Source organism: Chlorocebus sabaeus, chromosome 1 (assembly GCF_047675955.1).
Source record: "Chlorocebus sabaeus isolate Y175 chromosome 1, mChlSab1.0.hap1, whole genome shotgun sequence".
Classification (NCBI taxonomy): domain Eukaryota; kingdom Metazoa; phylum Chordata; class Mammalia; order Primates; family Cercopithecidae; genus Chlorocebus; species Chlorocebus sabaeus.
In genome coordinates, this window is record NC_132904.1 from 55,388,997 (window position 1) to 55,412,425 (window position 23,429).

The window sequence follows — 23,429 nt, forward strand, 5'->3', positions numbered from 1 at the left end:
AGGCAGGTGGATCACTTGAGGTCAGGAGTTTGTGATCAGCCTGGCCAACATGGTGAAATACAAAAAAATTTTTTCATATTTCTTTAACAAAAATATAAAAAATTAGCCAGGCATGGTAGCATGTGCCTGTGATCCCAGCTACTCAGGAGGCTGAGGCAGGAGAATCGGTTAAACCCAGGAGGCAGAGGTTGCAGTGAGCCGAGATCAGGCCACTGCACTCCAGCCTGGGCAACAAAGCAACACCCTGTCTCAAAAAACAAAAACCACAAAAAACCAAGTACTAGGTTCTCAACCTTAAATATGGTAATTAATTGTTTTAGAGAATGGTGAAGTCATGAACTTCCGATCCAGCACGAACGAAGAGAAATATGAGTCACAAGTGCAAGTCACATATGTAATTAAAAATTTTCTGAGCCGGGCATGGTGGCTCACACCTGTAATCCCAGCACTTTGGGAGGCTGAGGCGGCCGGATCACAAGGTCAAGAGATCGAGACCATCCTGGCCAACATGGTGAAACCCTGCATCTACTGAAAATACAAATATTAGCTATGTGTGGTGGCATGTGCCTGTAGTCCCAGCTACTTAGGAGGTTGAGGCAGGAGAATCGCTTGAACCCGGGAGGCAGAGGTTGCAGTGAGCTGAGATCACGCCACTGCACTCCAGCCTGGTGACAGAGTGAGACGCCATCTCAAAAAAAAAAAAACTCTGGCCATGTAAATTGGTTCACACCTATAATCCCAGGACTTTGGGACGTCAAGGCAGGAGGCTCACTTGAGCCAACACTGCACTACTACACTCCAGCCTGAGCGACAGAGCAAGACTGTCTCAAAAAATAAAAAAATAAATAAAATAGGGGTCAGGCATGGTGGCTCACGCCTGTGGTCCCAGCACTTTGGGAGGCCGAATGGGCGGATCACAAGGTCAGCAGTTCGAGACCAGCCTGGCCAGCATGGTGAAATCCCATCTCTACTAAATATACAAAAAATTAGCCAGGCATGGTGGTGCATGCCTGTAGTCCCAGCTACTCGGGAGGCTGAGGCAGGAGAACTGCTTGAACTGAGCAGGCTTGAACAGAGGTTGCAGTGAGCTAAGATCGCGCCACTGCACTCCAGTCTGACAGAGCAAGACTCTGTTTCAAGAAAAAAAAAATACCAGGCATGTTGGCTCACACCTGTAATGCCAGCATTTTGGGAGGCTGAGGTGGGTTGATTGCTGGAGGTAAGGAGTTCAAGACCAGACTGGTCAACAGGAGGAAACCCCGTCTCTATTAAAAATACAAAAATTGGCCGTGCGCGGTGGCTCAAGCCTGTAATCCCAGCACTTTGGGAGGCCGAGACGGGCGGATCACGAGGTCAGGAGATCGAGACCATCCTGGCTAACACGGTGAAACCCCGCCTCTACTAAAAAAAAATACAAAAAACTAGCCGGGCGAGGTGGCGGGCGCCTGTAGTCCCAGCTACTCGGGAGGCTGAGGCAGGAGAATGGCGTAAATCTGGGAGGCGGAGCTTGCAGTGAGCTGAGATCCAGCCACCGCACTCCAGTCTGGGCGACAGAGCGAGACTCCGTCTCAAAAAAAAAAAAAAAAAAAAAAAGAAAAAAAAAAATTACAAAAATTAGCTGAGTGTGGTGGTGCATGCCTGTAATCCCAGCTACTCGGGAGGCTGAGGCAGAAGAAACATCTGAACCCGGGAGGTGGAGGTTGCAATGAGCCAAGATCACACCACTGCACTCCACCCTGGGCAAGAGAGTAAGACTCCATCTCAAAATACATAAATAAATATAATAAAATAATAAAATAAAATAAAAAATTTCTAGTAACCAACTGAAAAAAATTAAAAGAAACAGGTGAAATTAATAGTAATTATTTTGTTTAACCCAGTAAGTTCAAATTATCATTTCAATGTTATCAATATAAGAAATTATTGATATTTTACATTCTTTTTATCATACTACGTCTCCAAAATCTACTTACAGCACATCTCAATTTGGACTAGACACATTTCAAGTGCCACATATGGCTAGTGGCAACCGTACTGGACATTGCAGATCTAGTCTGTAAGGAAGAGGTATAAAAGGCAAAGGAGAAAGAGCTACAGTAAAAAAAAAAAAAAAAAAAAAAGAATCCTGGCCGGGCGCGGTGGCTCAAGCCTGTAATCCCAGCACTTTGGGAGGCCGAGACGGGCGGATCACGAGGTCAGGAGATCGAGACCATCCTGGCTAACACGGTGAAACCCCGTCTCTACTAAAAATTACAAAAAAAAAAACCTAGCCGGGCGAGGTGGCGGGTGCCTGTAGTCCCAGCTACTCGGGAGGCTGAGGCAGGAGAATGGTGTGAACCCAGGAGGCGGAGCTTGCAGTGAGCTGAGATCCGGCCACTGCACTCCAGCCTGGGCGACAGAGCAAGACTCCGTCTCAAAAAAAAAAAAAAAAAAAAAAAAAAAAAAAGAATCCTATTCAACAGTGGTCTATTTGTCTACTGGTACCCATACCAAATGGTAATATGTCTACAGATAAAGAGTAATGGGGCTTTTTATGACATTTTGCCTCAGCAGTTCTGAATTCCTAGTTACGTTTCTGAGTTCAGAAAATTTTTTTTTTTTTTTTCCAGACAGTCTCGCTCTGTTGCCCAGGCTGGGGTGCAGTGGTGCAATCTTGGCTCAATGCAACCCCCACTTCCCAGGTTCAAGCGATTCTCCTGCCTCAGCTTCCCGAGTAGCTGGGATTATAGGCACACACCACCACACCCAACTAATTTTTGTATTTTTAGTAGAGATGGGGTTTCACCATGTTGGCCAGGCTGGTCTCAGACCCCTGACCTCAGGTGATCCACCCACCTTGGCCTCCCAAAGTGCTAGGATTACTGCGTGAGTCACTGCACCCAGCCTTTTCTTTAAAATATTCTATTTTTTAAAAAATGTAGTTGTCTGTCAGTCACCAATAAGACAGATAACTTATTGGGCCACTCCAATACTCCAAGCCACTGACCTATAACTCCCGCATATATTTACCCTGTGTTTGCATCTTTTTTTTTTTTTTTTTTTTTTTTTTTTTTTTTTTTTTTTGAGACGGAGTCTTGCTCTGTAGTCCGGGCTGGACTGCAGTGGCCGGATCTCAGCTCACTGCAAGCTCTGCCTCCCGGGTTTATGCCATTCTCCTGCCTCAGCCTCCGGAGTAGCTGGGACTACAGGCGCCCGCCACCTCGCCCGGCTAGTTTTTTGTATTTTTAGTAGAGACGGGGTTTCACCGTGTTAGCCAGGATGGTCTCGATCTCCTGACCTCGTGATCCGTCCGTCTCAGCCTCCCAAAGTGCTGGGATTACAGGCTTGAGCCACCGCACCCGGCCCTTTTTTTTTTTTTTTTTTTTTTTTTTGAGACAGAGTCTCGCTCTGCTGCCCAGGCTGGAGTGCAGTGGCCAGACCTCAGCTCACTGCCAGCTCCGCCTCCCGGGTTTACGCCATTCTCCTGCCTCAGCCTCCCGAGTAGCTAGGACTACAGGCGCCTGCCACCTCGCCCGGCTAGTTTTTTGTATTTTTTAGTAGAGACGGGGTTTCACTGTGTTAGCCAGGATGGTCTCGATCTCCTCACCTTGTGATCCGCCCGCCTCGGCCTCCCAAAGTGCTGGGATTACAGGCTTGAGCCACCGCACCCAGCCCTGTGTTTGCATCTTAATAGAGGTTGACTTAGGTGGATTTGACACAGAACTGTACAAAAAACATTGAAGTCTCATTTTTTGGGGGGTGGAGGAGAACAGGGTCTTGCTCTGTTGCCCAGGCTGGAGTGCAGTGGCACAATCAACTCACTATAACTTCAAACCACGGGCTCAAGGGATCCTCCTGCCCTAGCCTCCCAAATAGTTGTGACTACAAATGTGTGCCACCAAGTCTTGCTAATTTTTAAATTTTTTGTACAGACGGAGTCTTACTTTGTTGCCCAGGCTGGTCTCAAACTTCTGGGTTCAAGCAATCTTCCCACCTCAGCCTCTCAAAGTATTCAGATTACAGGTGTGAGCCACCACACCCACCTTAAAGTCTCATTTCATTCACAAAATATGAATATGAATTGAGACCTGAACATTTTGCTAAGAATCACACAGCATCAAAGTTGATGGGCTTAGTGAACTGAAAACTGTATTTATACTATTGCCACTTTGTGGCACCACTTCAGCTGGTAAACAGAAATACTGGCTATTCAGCAATGTGTAGAAGCATCATATTTCTTTTTTTTTTTTTTTTTGGGGGACAGTTCCGTTCTTGCTGCCCAGGCTGGAGTGCAATAGTGCGATCTGGGCTTACTGCAACCTCCGTCTCCTGGGTTCAAGCGATTCTCCTGCCTCAGCCTCCTGAGTAGCTTGGATTATAGGCACTAGCCACCATGCCTGGCTAATTTTTTGTATTTTTAGTAGAGGCAGGGTTTCACCATGTTGGCCAAGTTGGTCTCGAACTCCCGACCTCAACTCATCCATATACCTCAGCCTTCCCAAAGTGCTGGGATTACAGGCATGAGCCACCATGCCTGGCCAGAAGCATATTTCTACAAGTGATTTCAGTGATTCCTGTTATTTTATCACTTACTATTAGCATAAATGTAAAATCTTCTTGACAATCCCTAACAGTATCACTCAATGTCATAAGTGGTCATGTTAATGCTCAAGGTTATAAATGTGACCCTGAGTAGCAATTTAAGGAGTTAAATATAATAAAACTCTGAAGAATGAAATAAAAAAAAACTACTATAAAGGAACAGTCAACAAAATATTAGAGATAATTGCTGAGAAAATAAAGAGCAGCATTAAAGCAGGAATGTACTACAATGATTGTATAAGCTCCAAGCATACCCTCCACACAAACATCTCCCCCAAACACAAAAACAATTCTTGAATAACATAAGTTTTCAATTTTTGATTGTAGGAGATACCCAAGAATGTACCTGTGACTACTTTGTACATACTACAAAACTTTGAGAAGCACTGGTGCTCTAGGCTGTTACTTAGGTAAGGGGCAGCCAATGACTGGACCCAGGGTGAACATTTTAACCATGGGAAACCAGCCCATAGGCCACCTGCAGACCAGGAAGCAGTCTGGTAGAAAAAGTATAAACAGCTTTGTCCAAGATTAGCTAGGCTGGACTCTCCCTTCAGAAGTTGAAAAGGAAAATATGGAGGGAATCAGTTGGAAGGAGAAGAAATTTAAAAATACAAAAAGCAAAGCAGAGAGGATTATTTAGAAAGAATCATGATGGCGTCCCAGAAAAAGTATCCACAAATTGCCATGCCATGGGTGGGGGCAGTCAGAAAATCACCTCGTCTCCACAACTGCCTTGTCCAGAAAACTGCCTTAGAATTCAGCACACAAGCTTCAACTGGATTTCTGTGATATTTCCATTTCTTTAGTGTCATTTTTGCATCCACCAATGAACACTGGGACCTCAGGCAGTTTGAGAAAGCTGCTGCCTAATACATACACTGTTTTTCTGAATTGGTGAGATTTTCCTAGAGGTAGTGAGTTACCTATTCTTGCTTTCATCCACAGAAGGGCACAGAAATGCTAAGACAGATTTTTATATTAAAAATTAGTTTTACATACCTGCATTTTTTTCTCTTGCTCATTTTCTCCAATCATTCCAGTACCTGTTACACTTTCACTTCCATCAATGGACACCTACATGAATAAAATAAAGCTTTAAAACATTTTCCATTTTGATAATGCTTTAGCCTGGTTAAGTACATGGTTCAGGGAGAAGCTTGCAAAAACAACAAAAGAAAAAAAAAGTACATGGTGCTTCATTATCATTTATTTTTGTGTATATTTGAAAATTTCCATAATAGGTTGGGCATGGTGGCTCACGCCAGTAATCCCAGCACTTTGGGAGGCTGAGGCAGGAGGATCATTTGAGCCCAGGAGTTCAAAACCAGCCTGGGCAAAAGAGCAAGACTCTGTCTCTATTTATTTTGTTTGTAAAGGAAAAAAAAGAAAATTTCCCTAATAAAAGTGAAAAAAAAAAAAAAAAAACCTTTTAAGTTATATGAGAGACACATGTTCAACGCAGGGGAAAAAAAATCAGCCCTTTTGATATAAAACTTGAGACTTTCCTTTACTTTTTCTCATCTATAGTTACTACTTCTTAATTCATAAGCAGTTCCATTTATACTTTCTTTTATAGCTCTTCATCCTTGTATATCTTTTGGTGAATTACCTGCCACTCATTTCTCTTCTATAAGCCTTTACCCTATTCCCTTATTTTTTTTTTTCCAGTCTTTCTACACTTCACTTAAGATAAATGCTGATCTCTTTGATACTGACTGATTTTGACTTTGAATTGCTAGTGTCTTTTTCTTTTTTTAATTTCTGAATTTGAGACAGGGATCTGTGCTCAAACAATCCTCCCATCTTGGCATCCCAAAGTGCTAGGATTATAGGTGTGATATCACGCCATGCCTGGCCAAAACTGGCCAGTTTTTTTTGATGAGGTGTACTTTTTTGTTTTCTTTTCTTTTCATGAAAAATAAAGAAGTTATATATTGGACATTCTTGACATTGTGAAATGCTGTACCTTTGCTGCATACTGTTCCAAAGCACTGATGGTGTCGGGGTCAATTGTGGCATCCCCAGTGTGCAGACCTGCCACTGTCCCATCAGCCTGAATTGCCAAGATGGTGTCAGACTGCGGGACTTGCACTGCGTGGTGGATATAAGCTGTGGTGCCATCTTCCAGCTGAACCGCCTGTAATGCACTCTGGTCATAACTATCTGAGAGAGTGGAAGAGAATGGCATTAAATTAAAGGTAAAATCTGACAAATATTTACATATTGAAAGGAAGAGAGAAATGAGCTTTTATTGAGTAGTTTACTCTGAGTACTGGACCATGTACTTTATATGTGTTATTTCATTTAATCCTCACAGTAATTCTGCAAGGCAGGTATATTTACCGCCTTCATTGTATAAATGGGAACTCAGGTTTGGAGAAGTAACATCACTTTCCTTAGGAATCAGAAAATTTAAAAAACACTAACAGGCCGGGTGCAGTGGCTCGAGCCTATAATCCCAGCACTCTGAGAGGCCGAGACGGGCAGATCACAAGGTCAGGAGATTGAGACCATCCTGGCTAACACGGTGAAACACCCGCTGTACTAAAAATAGAAAAAAAATCAGCCGGGCATGGTGGCACACGCCTGTATTCCCAGCTCCTGGGGAGGCTAAGGCAGGAGAATCTCTTGAACCTGGGAAGCAGAGGTTGCAGTGAGCCAAGATTACGCCACTGCACTCCAGCCTGGGCAACAGAGCGAGAGTCCTTCTCAAAAAACAAACAAAAAAAACCACACTAACAATTAACAGTCAAAATCAATATGTAGAAAAATCAGAATTTGAACTCATGTCAGTATGACTCCACAGTCCCTCCCTGGTGTTTTTCTTTTTACCCTCTAAATGTCCACACTAAGATATATCTATATCTATAATGGTATCGATATGAAATTGTGATTTTATATCGATATATATATATATGGAGTGAAATAATAAATCTAGCCAGTTACAATTAACTTATGACTAAAACTTATTGATAAAGAAAAAAGTGTGCCCATGCGCAGTGGCTCACGCCTATGATCCCAGCACTTTGGGAGGCGCCAAGCCGGGCAGATCACAAAGTTAAGAGATCGAGACCATCCTGGTCAACATGGTGAAATCTCATCTCTACTAAAAATACAAAAAAAATAGTTGGGCATGGTGGCGCGCACCTATAGTCCCAGCTGCTCAGGAGGCTGAAGCAGGAGAATCACTTGAACCTGAGAAGTGGAGGTTGCAGTGAGCCGAGACCGTGCCACTGCACTCCAGCCTGGTGACAGAGCAAGACTCTGTCGAAAGAGAGAAAGAAAGAGAAGAGAGGAAGGAGGGAGGGAGGGAGGGAAGGAGGGAAGGAAGGAAGGAAGGAAGGAAGGAAGGAAGGAAGGAAGGAAGGAAGGAAGGGAGGGAGGGAGGGAGGGAGGGAGGGGTGTAGACTTTACTTTTTTCCAACTGTAATTAAATTTATTTATAAATTTAAGTGTTTTAATTTTTTTAAAGATTCCTCCCTTTGGCTTCACAACAAAACAGTCTTTCTAAAATGTGTTATGTCATTCTGTAATAAAATATTCTGTAGCTGGGCGCGGTGGCTCACTCCTGTAATCCCAGCACTTTGGGAGGCCGAGGTGGGTGGATCACCTGAGGTCAGGAGTTCGAAACCAGCCTGACCAACATGGTGACACCCCATCTCTACTAAAATGCAAAAATTAGCCGGGCGTAGTGGCCGGTGCCTGTAATCTCAGCTACTTGGGAGGCTGAGGCCAGAGAATCACTTGAAACCAGGAGGCGGAGGTTGCAGTGAGCCGAGATTGCGCCTCTGCACTCCAGCCTGGCAACAGAGCGAGACTCTCTTGAAAAAATAAATAAAATAAAATAAAATATTCTCTAAAGTAGTAACAATAGGTAACATTTGTTGAGCATTTAGTATGTGACAAACACAGTTCTAAGTGCTTTACATGCTTGTGCATTCTGCCCTCACAACAACCCTACATATGATATGGACACGTACTATAATCCTCATTTTACAGATGATGAAACTAAAGAACAGAGAAGTAATCTGCTTAACGTCACACAACTAAAAAAAACAAAACAGTAGTTTTGAATCTACATAGTCTGGCTGCAGAGCTGTACTCATCATTCCTACACATTCCACCTCAAAACTCTGAACTTCCCTTAAACAAATGTAATAAGCATTAACGTTTTGTTATATTTGCTTCAAATATTTTTGAAACTGTATACTTAGTTTCAATTAAACACAGTAGGCAAAGGACCTTGCTTTTAAAATTTTATATATATGTGTGCGTATATATATATGGTTTTTTTTTTTGTTTTTATTTTTGAGACAGAGTCTCACTTTGTTGCACAGGCTGGAGTGCAGTGGCACGATTTCGACTACACTGCAACCTCCTTCTGGGTACAAGCGATTCTCCTGCCACAGCCTCCTGAGTAGCCAGAATTTAAGGCAAGCGCCACCACACCTGGCTAATGTTTGTATTTTTAGTAGAGACAGGGTTTTGCCATGTTGGCCAGGCTAGTCTCAAACCACTGACCTCAGGTGATCTGCCTGCATCGGCCTCCCAAAGTGCTAGGATTATAGGCATGAGCTACCATGTCCAGCCAAAAAATTCTACTTAAGAGGAAGAAACAGGTTAGGCAAAGTGGTTCATGTCTGTGACCCCAGTGCTTTAGGAAGTTGGAGCAGGAGGACTTCTTGAGGCCAGGAGTTCAAGACTAGCTTGAAGCCACAGAGCAAGACCCTATATTTAACAAAAAAAAATTTAATCAGAAAATAAAAATTAAAATATTAGCTGGCTGTGGTGACACACACGTATAGTCCTAGATGCTCACGAGGCTGAGGCAGGAAAGTCCCTTCAGCCCAGGAATTCAAGGCTGTAGTGAGCTATGATTGTGCCACTGCTCTCTAGCCTAACAGAGTAAGATCTTATCTCTAAAATACAGAAATAAATAAAATATGAAGTTAACCATTTCAATGTTACATCGTGATTTTATTTCTTAGTCTTTTTAAAAAGTAGCCAAGGCTGCATTTAAAATATGAAATTAAGGCTGAGTGCAGTAGCTAACGCCTATAATCCCAGCACTTTGGGAGGCTGGCTTGAGGTCAGGAATTTGAGATTAGCCTGGCAACACAGTAAGACCCTATCTCTACAAAAAATGAAAAAATTAGCTGGGAGTGGCGGCGTGCACCTGTAGTCCCAGCTATTCAGGAGGCTGAGGTGGGAGGATCCCTGAGCCTAGGAGTTTGAGCCTGCAGTGAGCTGTGCTTGCGCCACCACACTCCAGCCTGGCAACAGAGTGAGACCTTGTCTCTTAAAAAAAAAGCCAACCAAAAAACCAAAATGTGGCCTCTACTTTAAGTATTCCAGGGACCAATCATTTGGTTTGCTGTTCCAACTTATCACTAGACATCTCAAATTGTAGGAAAATTTTTCCTTAAATCATGCCACCTTGTACTTTAATGAAGAAATACAATTCTTTCCTATGACAACACTTCAGAAGCTAAACGCAGGTCTTCTTTCCCCCTACACTCTCACTTCTCCCTTATTTTATTAGTACTTTCAAAGTTATTTTACCTTTGGAGGTGTGGTGAATAAATGCTGTGGTACCATCTTCTAACTGCACTGCTTGACCATCCTCTAGACGCAAACTGTCCCCTGCTCAAGAACAATGCTTACATTTAGATCTCATGTTTTCTAGCACATTCCAATTAACTCACTTAGCAACAAGAGTCAATAAACCATTAACACATTATAACAATCTATATTTGCTTCATGAGTCTTTGAACATTTAAGTAAGTTCAGCAAAGCTTCTCTGAGTCAGTGTTTAAAGGTAAAAAGATATTAGAATATTGGTTTTAGGAATATATACCAGTATTAAAGAGAGTTGAAAGAAGGGGAAAAATGAAGAAAATGAGAGACATGTACGATTCAACTCAAAAAACAGAAACATTCACTTAGGACTGTTACTCAATCTCCACAGTGCAGTCCAGCAACTTCCTTTCCATTATCTTTAAGAGAAAGCCTTGGTTAAGATCCACTCTGTGGCATCTATAATCTCCCTTTACAGAAGGAGGACTTGAGATCAAGCCCAAGTTTAGGTAGTAAGAGGGAGCTGCAGACAGCAAATACTAAAAGCTGAGAATTAAAATGGTTTCCTGTGCTGTTATCTTAAATACTTACTACTTTTAGGTATGGGTACATGTTGAACATAGGCAGCAGAACCATCTTCCAACTGAATGACCTGTCCATCTATGAGTTTTCCATCTAGAACAAAAGATTCAAGACAATAAATTGGCACAAACAAAAATTTTAAACTTTATACAATTTCAAAATGATATCAACTATAAAAACATACACAACTTAAGCTCGTGTTCATCTTGATTCTTCCCTCAACGTTCTGAGGCAATTCAATAACACATCCAGTGATCCTACAGAAAGCAGAAAATCCTCCCTCAGCCATCCTTCCTCCCCTGCACTTTTCAATTAGATGAGGTCAAGAGGAAGAGTGGCTCATCACAGCAGGCTACATGAGTTCGACTGCTATATAGGTATTTTCAGAGTCACTTAGAATCAGTGACCATGACCAGGGGGGAGCTGAAGCTGGGAAGACAGACAGATATGTCAGTGTCTGTGAGGTCAGTTGTCATTCTCATCCCTGAGGGCTAAAAGACCCTTGTTTATGTATGCATGTGTTCAGTAGGTTTCCATAAAAACAAAGAGTTTTTGAGGACTTGGCTGTTTCCTGGAGCAAAGCAAACACTAATTCAGAGACAATGTTAGATAAGCAAGACCAAATGTCTTTTTTTTTTGAGACAGAGTTTTGCTCTTGTTGCCCAGTTCAGAGTGCAATGGTATGATCTCGGCTCACTGCAACCTCTGCCTCCTGGGTTCAAGCGACTCTCCTGCCTCAGCCTCCTGAGTAGCTGGGATTACAGGCATGCACCACCATGCCCAGCTAATTTTGTATTTTTAGTAGAGACAGGGTTTCTCCATGTTGGTCAGGCTGGTCTCAAACTTCCGACCTCAGGTGATCTGCCCGCCTCGGCCTCCCAAAGTGTTGGGATTACAGGCATGAGCCACCGTGCCCAGCCCCAAATGTCTTTACTCTTACACATATTTGGTAAAAATATGAAATAATGACTTGAAGTAGAGAAGCAAGAAAGGTCTTACTAGAAAATAGTCCAGACATACTCCTTGCTCTCCTCTCCCCCACTAATTTTGATATCCCAGGGTATCTTCCAAGTATCTCAAGGGATGACCCCAAATTATATTAAAAAAAAAAAAAGGAATTAAACTGAAATGACTTAAAATTATCATGTGCAATACAGCATCTTTAGGAGAGATAGGAAAGGTGGGATAGCTTCTAGGTGCTCCAACTCACAGGTCATAAATCACTGGTGTTAACCATTCAGCCATATGTGAGGCACATACCTTTAGAATTGTGTTGTATGTAAGCAGTAGAACCATCTGCAAGTGTTACTGCTTGCAAGCTCACGCCTTCCATATTTTCTAAGTTGTCACCATCTATTACAAAAAAAATCAGTATTTTCTTTAGACAGCTAGCATATGGACACGTTAATTTTTTTAAAAAATAAAGATCAGAAAAAAGGTAGATTGCTTAACTCAGACTCAAAATGATATTTAGTGGCCAGCTGTGGTGGCTCACGCCTGTAATCACAGCACTTTGGAGAGACAGGTGGATCACAAGGTCAGAAGTTTGGGACCAGCCTGGCCAATGTGGTGAAACCCTGTCTCTACTAAAAATACAAAAATTAGCCGGGTACGGTGGTGCGTGCCTGTAGTCCCAGCTACTTGGGAGGCTGAGGCAGAAGAATTGCTTGAACCCAGGAGGCAGATGTTGCAGTGAGCCGAGATTGTGCCACTGCATTCCAGTCTGGGCGACAGAGCCAGACTTCGCCTCAAAAAAAAAAAAAAAAAAAAAAAGTGAGATTTAGTACTTACCAAAAAAATAGGCTGGGAACAAAAGGCTCATGCCTGTAATCCCAGTACTTTTGGAGGCTGAGGTGGGTGGATGGCTTGAGTCCAGGAGTTCGAGACTAGCCTGCGTAACATGGTGAAACCATGTCTCTACTAAAAATAAAATAATTAGCTGGGCACGCTAGTGCGTGCCTGTAGTCTCAGCTACTTGGGGGGCTGAGGTGACAGGATGTCTTAAGCCCAGGAGGCAGAGGTTGCAGTGAGCCAAGATTGTGCCACAAAGCGGCACAAAGCGCTGGGCGACAAAGCGAGACCTTGTCTCAAAAAAAAAAAAAAGAAAAAGAAAAAAAAAATTACGTGCCCTACTGTACCCACACCAAGGTAAAAAATACACATAGAGGCCGGGCGCAGTGGCTCATGCCTATAATCCCAGCACTTTGGGAGGCCGAGGCAGGTTGATTACCTGAGGTCAGGAGTTTGAGAACAGCCTGGCCAACGTGGTGAAACCCTGTCTCTACTAAAAATACAAAAATTAGCTGGCGTATGGTGCGTGCCTATAATCCCAGCTACTCAGGAGGCTGAGGCAGGAGAATCGCTTGAACTTGGGAGGCAAAGGTTGCAGTGAGCCGAGATCGCGCCATTGCACTGCAGCCTGGGCAACAAGAGTAAAACTCTGTCCCGTTTCAAAAAAAAAAAAAAACCCTCATAGAAAGACCTAGGTTTATATATATTGTTTTCTGCTAAATCAGGAACTAGAAAGTTGTAAATTTTCATTTTCTTTTAAGATAAATGATATTTTCAAACTCATCCCTTCAAACACAACTGCTCACCTGCCACTGTGACTGCCTCTGTCAAGCACAGGGTAACATGCTGAGCCTCCATCCCTCCTCCAGGAAACTCTGTCATTCCCTGAGAATCTCGATTTATTTGGGCTAACAACATCTTCTACCTTGAAGAAAAATAAAGACACTTGGGAACAAAGAATGATACATATGAAATGAAAGTTACAAAGAATATTTGTGAATCACAAAAAACTGCTGAGGATGTAATGGTGTTGGAAATAAGATAAAATTTCACTCAATATGTAGGGTAAGAGTATTAGCCCGAAGTCCAAGGCATGCATCTCATAATTCAACAATTCAAACTGATGGGCACAATCTTTTATCAGTGTGCTCAGCAACTTAGAAGCGCACTGACAAATTGTACCCATCAGTTTTGTATGATCTCTAAAATTCCCATAATTTGACTCCTTTGGGTTTAGCATTGTTGAAGATTCCCACTTACAATGTGTCAGCATATTTTGTTGACTTAATCTTCAGAAATCTACCTACCCCGAATCTGGCTACCTCTCACAACCTTCACCATTACTTCCCTGATCCAAGCCACAACCAGTCTCTCATCTGCATTACTCTAACAGCATCCTAACTTATGTCCCCGCTTCTCCATTAGCCTCCTACACTCTTCTTTTGACACAGCAGTCAGTGTCCTTTGAAGGGAAAAGTGAGCTCATGTCCCTCTTCTCCTCAAAACCTTCCGAGGACTCCTCATCAGAGTAAAATCCCCAAATCCTTACACTGACCAATGAGGCTAATGATCTTGCCCCTCATTTCCTACTACTCACCATCTCATTCATTCCACTTCAGCTACAGTGGCATCCCTGCTTTTCCTCAAGCATACCGGATGTTTTGCTGCCTTAAGACGTGTTCATTTGAGCTTCCTTCTGCCTGAAACATTTTCCCCAGTATCTTCATTATTCATTCCCTCACCTCTTCAAGTCTTTGCTCAAATGGAATGAGAGGTTCTCTGTCCATCCCATTTCAAACTGTACCTCCCAACTGCTCAATCATGGTAAACCCCATCCTTTTTTCCCCCTCCATATTTCTGCACAGTACTTATTATTTGACAAATTACATGTATTTACTTATTTAGTTTATCTATTTCCCCTTCCATGAGAATGGACAGAGATTTTTGTTTGCTCTAGTGCCTAAAAAGTGCTTGGCCCATAGTAGAAGTACAATAAGTATTGAATAAGTGGATGAATGGGCAACTCTTCTACCAATCACCAACACAACCTCCTTCTTCCCTTCTACCTCCAGGTCTCCTTACCTCTGTATACCTTGATTTACCTCAAACAGTAGCTAGGATAATTTAGCTGCCTTGGGCCAGGGAACTGAACCAGATGTCTTGAGGATGACCTTTCCAGGTCCAAAGATCTGACTCAGCATCAATATTTTAAAAAGCAGGATGGGCGTGGTGGCTCACGCCTGTAACCCCAGCACTTTGGGAGGCCCAGGTGGGTGGATCGCCTGAGGTCAGGAGTTCAAGGCTAGCCTGGCCAACATGGTGAAACCCTGTCTCTACTAAAACTACAAAAAAAATTAGCTGAGCATGGTGGTGCAAGCCTGTAATCCTAAGCTACTCAGGAGGCTGAGGCAGGAGAATCACTTGAACCCAGGAGGCGGAGGTTGCAGTGAGCTGAGATCGTGCCATTGCACTCCAGTCTGGGCTACAAGAGTGAAACTCCTTCTCAAAAAATAAATAAGTAAATAAATAAATAAATAAAAGAGCAATACACAGATAGTAGTAATAATATGTAATTCATTTTACGTTTAGGATTGTTTGAAGAAATTTGTCTTGGAAATACTATGAACTGTACCCTCATTAGACCAAAAGTGGGAACTACTGTTCAGATACACAAAAAGGTATCAGTGCTATGATAAAAGTCAGTCAAGGCTGGGCGCAGTGGCTCACACCTGAATTCACAGCACTTTGAAAGGCCAAGGCAGATGGATCACCTGAGGTCAGGAGTTTGAGACTAGCCTGGCCAACATGGTGAAACCCTGTCTCTACTAATACAAAAAAATTAGTTGGATGTGGTGGCACGCACATTTAAAGAAAAAAAATAAAACGTTAAGGGGTGACCTTTTAGGTACAAAAGGATCCATAATCTATAACTGTTCACAGAACAAGCTGAAACGTCATTTCCTTGGCACCTCCAAAGGCTGACAGAGAAAACTCAAAGTAACACCAGTACCCTACTGTTAAGACTCGTGGGCTGCGTGCAGCGGCTCGCACCTGTAATCCCAGCACTTTGGGAGGCCAGGGTGGATGGATCACCTGAGGTCAGGAGTTCAATACCAGCCTGATCAACAAGGTGAAACCCCGTCACTATCAAAAATACAAAAATTAGCCGGGCGTGGTAGTGCACGCCTGTAATCCCAGCTACTTGGGAGGCTGAGGCAGGAGAACTGCCTGAACCCGGGAGGCAGAGGCTGCAGTGAGCCGAGATCACAACACTGCACTCCAGGCTGGGCAACAAGAGCGAAACTCCGTCTCGGGGCGTGGGGGAGGTAAAAAAGAAAAAGACCCCTGCTGAGTATAAAATTAGCATAGGCTAATTTTCAGTCACAAAAAGACAAATACTGCATTACTCCACCTTTTTTTTTTTTTTTTTTTTGAGACAGTGTCTCACTGTAGCCAAGGCTAGAACGCAATGGCGTGATCTCAGCTCACTGCAACCTCCACCTCCCAGGTTCAAGAGATTCTCATGCCTCAGCCTCTCAAGTAGCTAGGATTACAGGTGTGTGCCACCACACCTGGCTCGTTTTTGTATTTTTAGTAGAGGTGGGGTTTCACCATATTGGCCAGGCTGGTGTCAAACTTCTGACCTCAAGTGATCTGCATGCCTTAGCCTCCCAAAGTACTGGGATTACAAGGGTGAGCCACTGCACCCAGAATATATATGATATATATTTGAGAGTCGAGTCTCACTGTGTCCCCCACGCTGGACTGCAGTGGCAGGACCCTGCAACCTCAAATTCTTGGGCTCATGTGATTCTCTTGCCTCAGCCTCCTGAGTAGCTGGGATTATAGAAATAAGTCACACCCAGTGTTGAGTTATATTTAAATATAGCCAGAGTCTAAGCATGTTCCATTAAATAAACATCATTTAGTGAAGTAAAAAGTAATTAGAATGTGCTGGCAAATAAGACAAAGTTCTCACAGACTCCATAAGATGCTAAGGGTTAAAGTATGGGGAAAGAGTTTATACTGCCAATTTTAACTGGGGCAGTAGAATATCCTACTGGATGGGTGAAATGTTGAAACTTGAAGGCTTTATGCAGTTCCAGGACTATTCCAAAACTGAATATATGAAACTGACTGGCAGGTAGGTACAGCCTGATACCTTTGAAGTGACAACAGAGATAGGGCCTGCTAGGCTTAAAGCTAAAAATACCTGACAGAAAAGAGCTGAGAGCAGTGACAAGAATTTAGAAATGAACATCTAGGTCTAGTCATTAGCTATGCCCAGTTTGGTGATGGTTTGATCTTAACTGAAACATTGATGTGCAAAAGAACAAAAAACACTTCTCTTAAACTTCGTAAACTGGTGTTACAGGCGCACACCACCATGCCCAGCTAATTTTTTGTATTTTTAGTAGAGAAGGGTTTTCACCATGCTGGCCAGGCTGGTCTTGAACTCCTGACCTCACGATCCACCCACCTTAGCTTCCCAAAGTGCATGAGCCATTGCACCAGCCAACCATGAGTTTTACTCTTCAAAATTTTTGTTGTCGGGCATGGTGGCTCACACCTATAATTCCAGCACTTTGGGAGGGTGAGGCTGGTGGATCACCTGAAGTCAGGAGTTTGAGAACGGCCTGGCCAACATGGCAAAACCCTGTCTCTACTAAAAATACAAGAAAATCAGCCGGGTATGGTGATGGGTGCCTATAATCCCAGCTACTCTGGGGGCTGAGGCAGGAGAATCACTTGAACCCGGGGGGTGGAGGCAGCAGTGAGCCAAGATCGTGCCACTGCACTCCAGTCTGAGCAACAGAGTGAAACTCTATCTCAAAAAAAAAAAAAAAAAAACTTCTTTTTCATCCTCTCACTTAAGAGTATTACCCTATTGTAATATTTAAAAGTATTACAGTAATCTGTCTGCGCCATGTTCTCATCGTTTCAGTCTAGTAACACTGTCAGCTATTTTACCGTGTTTTGTAGACCACTAAAATTTTCCTTGCAGGCTGGGCATGGTGGCTCACACCTGTAATTGCAGCACCTGGGAAGGCCAAGGAGGGAAGACGGCTTGAGGCCAGGAGTTCAAGACCAGCCCGGGCAACACAGTGAAACCCTGTCTCTACTGAAAAAAGAAAAAAATTATGCTGGGCATAGTGGCTCACATCTGTAATCCCAGTACTTTGGGAGGCCGTGGTGGGTGGATCACCTAAGGTCAGGAGTTTGAGACCACCCTGGCCAACGTGGTGAAACCCAGTCACTACTAAAAATACAAAAATTAGCCGGGCGTGGTGACAGATGACTGCAATCCCAGCTACTTGGGAGGCTGAGGCAGGAGAATCACTTGAATCCGGAAGACGTAGGTTGCAGTGAGCCGAGATTGTGTCACTGCACTCCAGCCTAGGCAACAAGAGCAAGACTCCGTCTCAAAAAAAAAAAAAAGAAAAAAATTAGGCCAAGCCTGGTAGCTCACGTCTGTAATCCCAGCACTTTGGGAGGCTGAGGTGGGTGGATCACCTGAGGTCAGGAGTTCGAGACCAGCCTGGCTAACTAGGTGAAACCCTGTCTCTACTAAAAATACAAAAATTAGCCAAGTGTGGTGGCGGGTGCCTGTAATCCCAGCTACTCAGGAGGCTAAGGAAGGAGAATCACTTGAACCTGGGAGTTGCAGGATGCAGTGAGCCGAGATCTACCACTGCACTCCAGCCTGGGCGAACTCCATCTCAAAAAAAAAAAAAAAAAAAAAATTAACCAGACATAGTGGCTTGGACCTGTAATACCAAGCTACTTGGCAGGCTGAGGAGGAAAGAGGATCACTTGGGCCTGGGAGGTACAGGTTGCACTGAGCTGTGATTGTGCCACTGCACTCCTGCCTGGGAAACAGAGAGAAATCCTCCCAAAAGCAAAAAAACAAAAAACAAAAAACAAAACTTTTCCTTGCACACAATATTGTAATATAAATTTAAAACTTAATAAGTCCTTTGGGAGGCCAAGACGGGCAGATCACGAGGTCAGGAGATCAAGACCATCCTGGCTAACACGGTGAAACCCTGTCTCTAAAAAAATTACAAAAAAAAAAAAAAAAAAATTAGCCAGGTGTGGTGGCAGGCACCTGTAGTCTCAGCTACTCAGGAGGCTGAGACAGGAGAATGATGTGAACCTGGGAGGGGGAGCTCGCAGTAAGCCGAGATCATGCCACTGCACTCCAGCCCGGGCGACAGAGTGAGACTCCATCTCAGAAAAAATAAATAAATAAATAAAGATAAGTCCCAGCCAGGCACAGTGGCTCACAAGGTCAGGACTTCAAGACCAGCCTGGCCAACATGCTGAAACCCTGTCTCTACTAAAATTTTAAAAAATTAGCTGGGCGTGCTGGTGCACGTCTGTAATCCCAGCTACTTGGGAGGCTGAGGTAGGGGAATCATTTGAACCCGGGAGGTGGAGGTTGCAGTGAGCTGAGATCATACCACTGAACCCCAGCCTGGGTGACAGAGTAAGATCCCATCTCAAAACAAATAAAATAAATAAAATAATAAGTCCCAATAGCTTAACAAATCAAACATTTTCAATTTTCCTGGTTTTATTCTCTAGCCTTGCTAGCCACACACATACATAATTTTTACAGCATAATTATCATACAGATAACATTTTGTATTCAGCTTTTTTCATTTCTATAAATTTTCCTAAGTTGTCAAAAATTGATCACTTTTAACTCACATTTAACAAATTAGTTACCCTTACAGGCCATTTAGTATTTTTTTTTTTTTTTTTGAGACGGAGTCTCCCAGTATTTTTTTTTTTTTTTTTGAGACGGAGTCTCCCTCTGTCCCCCAGGCTGGAGCACAGCGACGTGATCTTGTCTAACTGCAACCTCAGCCTCCCGGGTTCAAGCAATTCCCCTGCCTCAGCCTCCTGAGTGGCTGGGATTACAGGTGACCACCACCACACCCAGCTAATTTTTTGTATTTTTTTAGTAGAGATGAGATTTCACCATGTTGGTCAGGCCGGTCTTGAACTCCCAACCTTGTGATCCACCCGCCTCAGCCTCCCAAAGTCCTGGGATTACAGGCATGAGCATTATTCTTATTATGTAATTAACAGGCACCATTGATTGATTGATTGATGGCTTGACTGATTGAGACAGATCTTGCTCTGTCCCCCAGGCTGGAGTGCAGTAGTGCAATCTCAGCTCACTGCAACCTCCGCCTCCTGGGTTCAAGCGATTCTTCTGCTTCAGCCTCCGAGTAGCTGGGATTACAGGCATGGACCACCATGCTCGGCTAAGTTTTATATTTTTAGTAGAGACACGGTTTTGCCATGTTGGCCAGGTTGGTATCAAATTCCTGACCTCAGGTGATCCACCCGTCTCAGCCTCCCAAAGTACTGGGATTATAGGCGTGAGCCACCGCGCCCGGCCTACAAACATTTTTTTAAAAATTAGCTGGGCATGGTGGTGTGCACTTGTAGTCCTAGCTACTCAGGAGTCTGAGGTGGGACGATGGCTTGTGCCAGGGAGGTTGAGGCTACAGTGAGCTGAGATCATGCCACTGCACTCCAGTCTGGGTGAGAGTGAGACCCTGTCTCTTAAAAAAAATTGATTTTTAAAAAAATATCTATACACAAATACACACACACACACACACACACACACACACACACGGCATCCCTAAACGAAACATGTAGGCATTTAAAAGAATGAGATCTATCTATCTGAAACAGTGAGAAATATGTCCAAGACACATGGTAAGTGGGAAAAAGCAAGTTGCAGAAGAGCAGATACCATATGATTGCATTCATGTTTTTAAAAATGTATATAGATATCTGTATATGCTTGCATGAACATTTAAAAATTCAGTGCTTACCTTCCAGAAATGGAACCATGCTATGAGGGTGGAGTGGTTTTTTATTTTAAAAATAAAACCATGTAGTAGAGGCACAGTTCAATACAGTCATGCTATATTTCCGTGAAGAACACAATGAGCCCTTACTTCACAGCAACATCCCAAACACACAGGAAAGGACTATGGACATTTTGCAAACCATGTATCTGATAAGGGATTTCTATCTGGAGCATATAAAGTACTCTCACAACCCAGTCATAATAAGATGAATAATTCAACTTTAAAATCGGTAAAGGATCCAAACAGATATTTCTCCAATGATTATAAATGATCACTAGGCATAGAAAAAATGCTCAACATTATTAACCGTCAGGGAAATGCAAATCAAACCTACAAGAGACACCATTTCATTCACACTAGAAAAACTATAATCAAAAAGACTGATGATGACAAGTGTTAGTAAGGATGTGGAGAAACTGGAACCTTTATACATTGCTGGTAGGAATGTAAAGGTGGTGCAGCCACACTGAAAAAGTTTTAGAGTACCTCAAGAAGTTTAACGGAGTTACTATATGACCCAGCAATTCTATTCCTAGGTATTCTACTCTCAAGAGAAATGAAAACCTATGTCCACACGAAAACTTTTGTACAAATGTTCATAGCATTATGAATAATAGCCAAAGGGCGGAAACAACCCAAATGTCCATCAACAGCGAATGGATAAGTAAAATGTACTATGTTCACACAATGAAATATCATTTGGCAATAAAAAGAAAGTATTGATACATTATAACATAAATGACCCTAGACAAGACTACATACTACATGATTCCATTTATGTGAAATATCCAGAACAGGCAAATATGCAAACTAGTAGTGGGGTGGGAGAATGAGAGGAAATGCGGAGTAACTGCTAACGGGTATAGCTTCTTTTGGGGGTGATGAATATGTTGTAAAATTGATCGTAGTGATCGTTGCGCAACTCTGAATATGTTAAAATTCAACTTTATCTTTGAGATGGAGTTTCACTCTTGTTGTCCACGCTGGATTGCAATAGTGCAACCTCGGCTCACTGCAACCTCCGCCTCCTGGGTTCAAGCGATTCTCCTGCCTCAGTCTCCCGAGCAGCTGGGATTATAGGCACCTGCCACCGCACCCAGCTAATTTTTGTATTTTTCGTAGAGAAGGGGGTTTCACCACGTTGGCCAGGCTGGTCTCAAACTCCTCACCTCAGGTGATCCACCCGCCTCGGCCTCCCAAAGTGCTGGGATTACAGGTGTGAGCCCCCACGCCCAGGCTAAAATTAAACTAATTATAACTTTTTTTTTTTCCTTTTTGAGACAGGTTTCTCTGTCACCCAGACAGGAGTACAGTGGCACAATCATGGCTCACTGTAGCCTGGAACTCCTGGGTTCAAGTGATCCTCTCACCTCTGCCTCCAAGAACCTGGGACTACAGGCACACGCTGATCTGACTTAAAAAAAAATGTTTTTTTTGTAGAAACGGGGGAGGGCCGTTTCCCTATGCTGCCCAGGCCTAATTACACATTTTAAATGGGTGAACTGCAAGGTATGTGAATTACATCAATAAAGCTATTTTAAAAAAATAAAGGGGGGGCTTCTGTAAAGGAAAAAAAAGACACTCAAATATCTGTAGAGAGCTGACTGCTCACAGAAATTTCCAAACAGTGGACATTGACAAAAAAAAATTTCCAAACAGTCAAAATACGCAGGATAAAATTAGCGACGCATGTTATGGGTGCTTTTGAGTGATCTCCTTGTCACATATTTTCTTACTAAATGTAAATTTGATCTACATACTCAGCAAGAAAAAACATTAAATACTGCACCGTTTTCTGTCAACTACAGGAAAACATAAGTATCTTCTGATAAGATTCAGGACAAAGCCGACCACAATCTCGAACCTACAATTTCTCCCCACATCCTCACTTGATTATACCAGCTGATTTAGACACTTCCAAGGCAAAGGCTGACGTTGATTTTAAACAAATAAATGGGCAGGCGATGGTATTCTTCTTTCCTCTTTTTAACTTCGTTATTATGTGTGGAAAAAAATGTCAAAAGCAAAAGGGGAAGGAATCAAAACTGGTTCACGTTCCACAATAATGTTTCAAAGCGACTTATAAGGATTTGCTCACTCTTTTGGCCAAAACTGGAGAAAAGGACGATAAAATTGTAAATTTCTAATATTCGATGTTAGACCTCAGTAACCTATTTTTTTTTTTTTTTTTTAAATAAAAGAAAGGGTGTCGGGGAAACAATCTGCCCACGATACGGATGGGAGGGAACCGCTACGTGCGATCGGCAGGCGGGGTGCTGGGAGGGCCTGGGCCAGACTTGTCCTCGGCGCCCCCGCTGCGGCCTGGTGCCGCCCGTGGGCCCGGCGTCCCAGGCGGCGGAACTCTGCCTTCGCGGCGCCTGGGGACTCGCTCCGCGCGGAGGTCAGGCCGAGAAATGCGGCCAAGGATCCCGAGGGCTCCACCCTCCCCTCTTTCACTCCCTCCCCTTGGCGGTCCCCTGAGGGAAACAGGCGGGGCGTATCGCTCAGAGATGATTTGGGGGGGGTTGAGTCCTCAGCGAGAAAAGCTCCGCCGCCTAGAGTGGCGGCCGCGGGTTATTAATAAACTCCGCTTCTGCCCAGACGCCGCTACTGCGGCCGGCCCATAGAATCGGCAAGGCCTGCGGCGGAGGCTGAGCAACGGGAGCCGGAGCCCGGGCCCAAGCGGGCCCGCGCCGCCGCGCTGAGGGCGGCGGCCGGGCGGAGAATAATGCACACTGGGTAAAAACACATTTATATACGAACCTCCGAGAAAATTTTCCAACAATTCCTTCGTCCGACCACCATGCACCAGGACAGGAAACAGCCGTCCGGCCCCCAGGCCCCGCAACCCGCATAGTGTGTCTGAGGCCCGCCCCCAGCTTCCATTGGGCTGTCATTACATCACTCACAGGACGCTTCCGGTTTTCCATTGGCCCACGTTTAGTCGACGCAAAAGAAAACCGCCCTAGCCGCACCCCCTCATCTGACGTCAGCCAA

General features: G+C 43.7%; 1 protein-coding gene across 4 annotated transcripts in view; it reads right to left on the bottom strand.

Annotated features, from left to right (window-relative positions):
* Positions 1–23,388, bottom strand: part of ZNF143 (zinc finger protein 143) — a 63,147-nt gene extending 39,759 nt beyond the window's left edge. Inside the window, exons 1-7 of one of the 4 annotated variants that reach the window (XM_037999726.2) lie at positions 23,196–23,388; positions 13,341–13,455; positions 12,004–12,096; positions 10,753–10,836; positions 10,147–10,227; positions 6,551–6,747; positions 5,584–5,658 (exon numbers count right to left, since the gene is read on the bottom strand). In XM_037999726.2, coding sequence (XP_037855654.1) covers positions 5,584–5,658; positions 6,551–6,747; positions 10,147–10,227; positions 10,753–10,836; positions 12,004–12,096; positions 13,341–13,455; positions 23,196–23,318 — 768 coding nt within the window. In that variant the 5' untranslated portion in view covers positions 23,319–23,388. Of the gene's footprint in view, positions 1–5,583; positions 5,659–6,550; positions 6,748–10,146; positions 10,231–10,752; positions 10,837–12,003; positions 12,097–13,340; positions 13,460–23,195 lie in introns of all 4 variants that reach the window. The other 3 variants (XM_037999725.2, XM_037999728.2, XM_037999729.2) reach the window with 3 other exon arrangements.
* Positions 23,389–23,429: the final 41 nt, after the last annotated feature.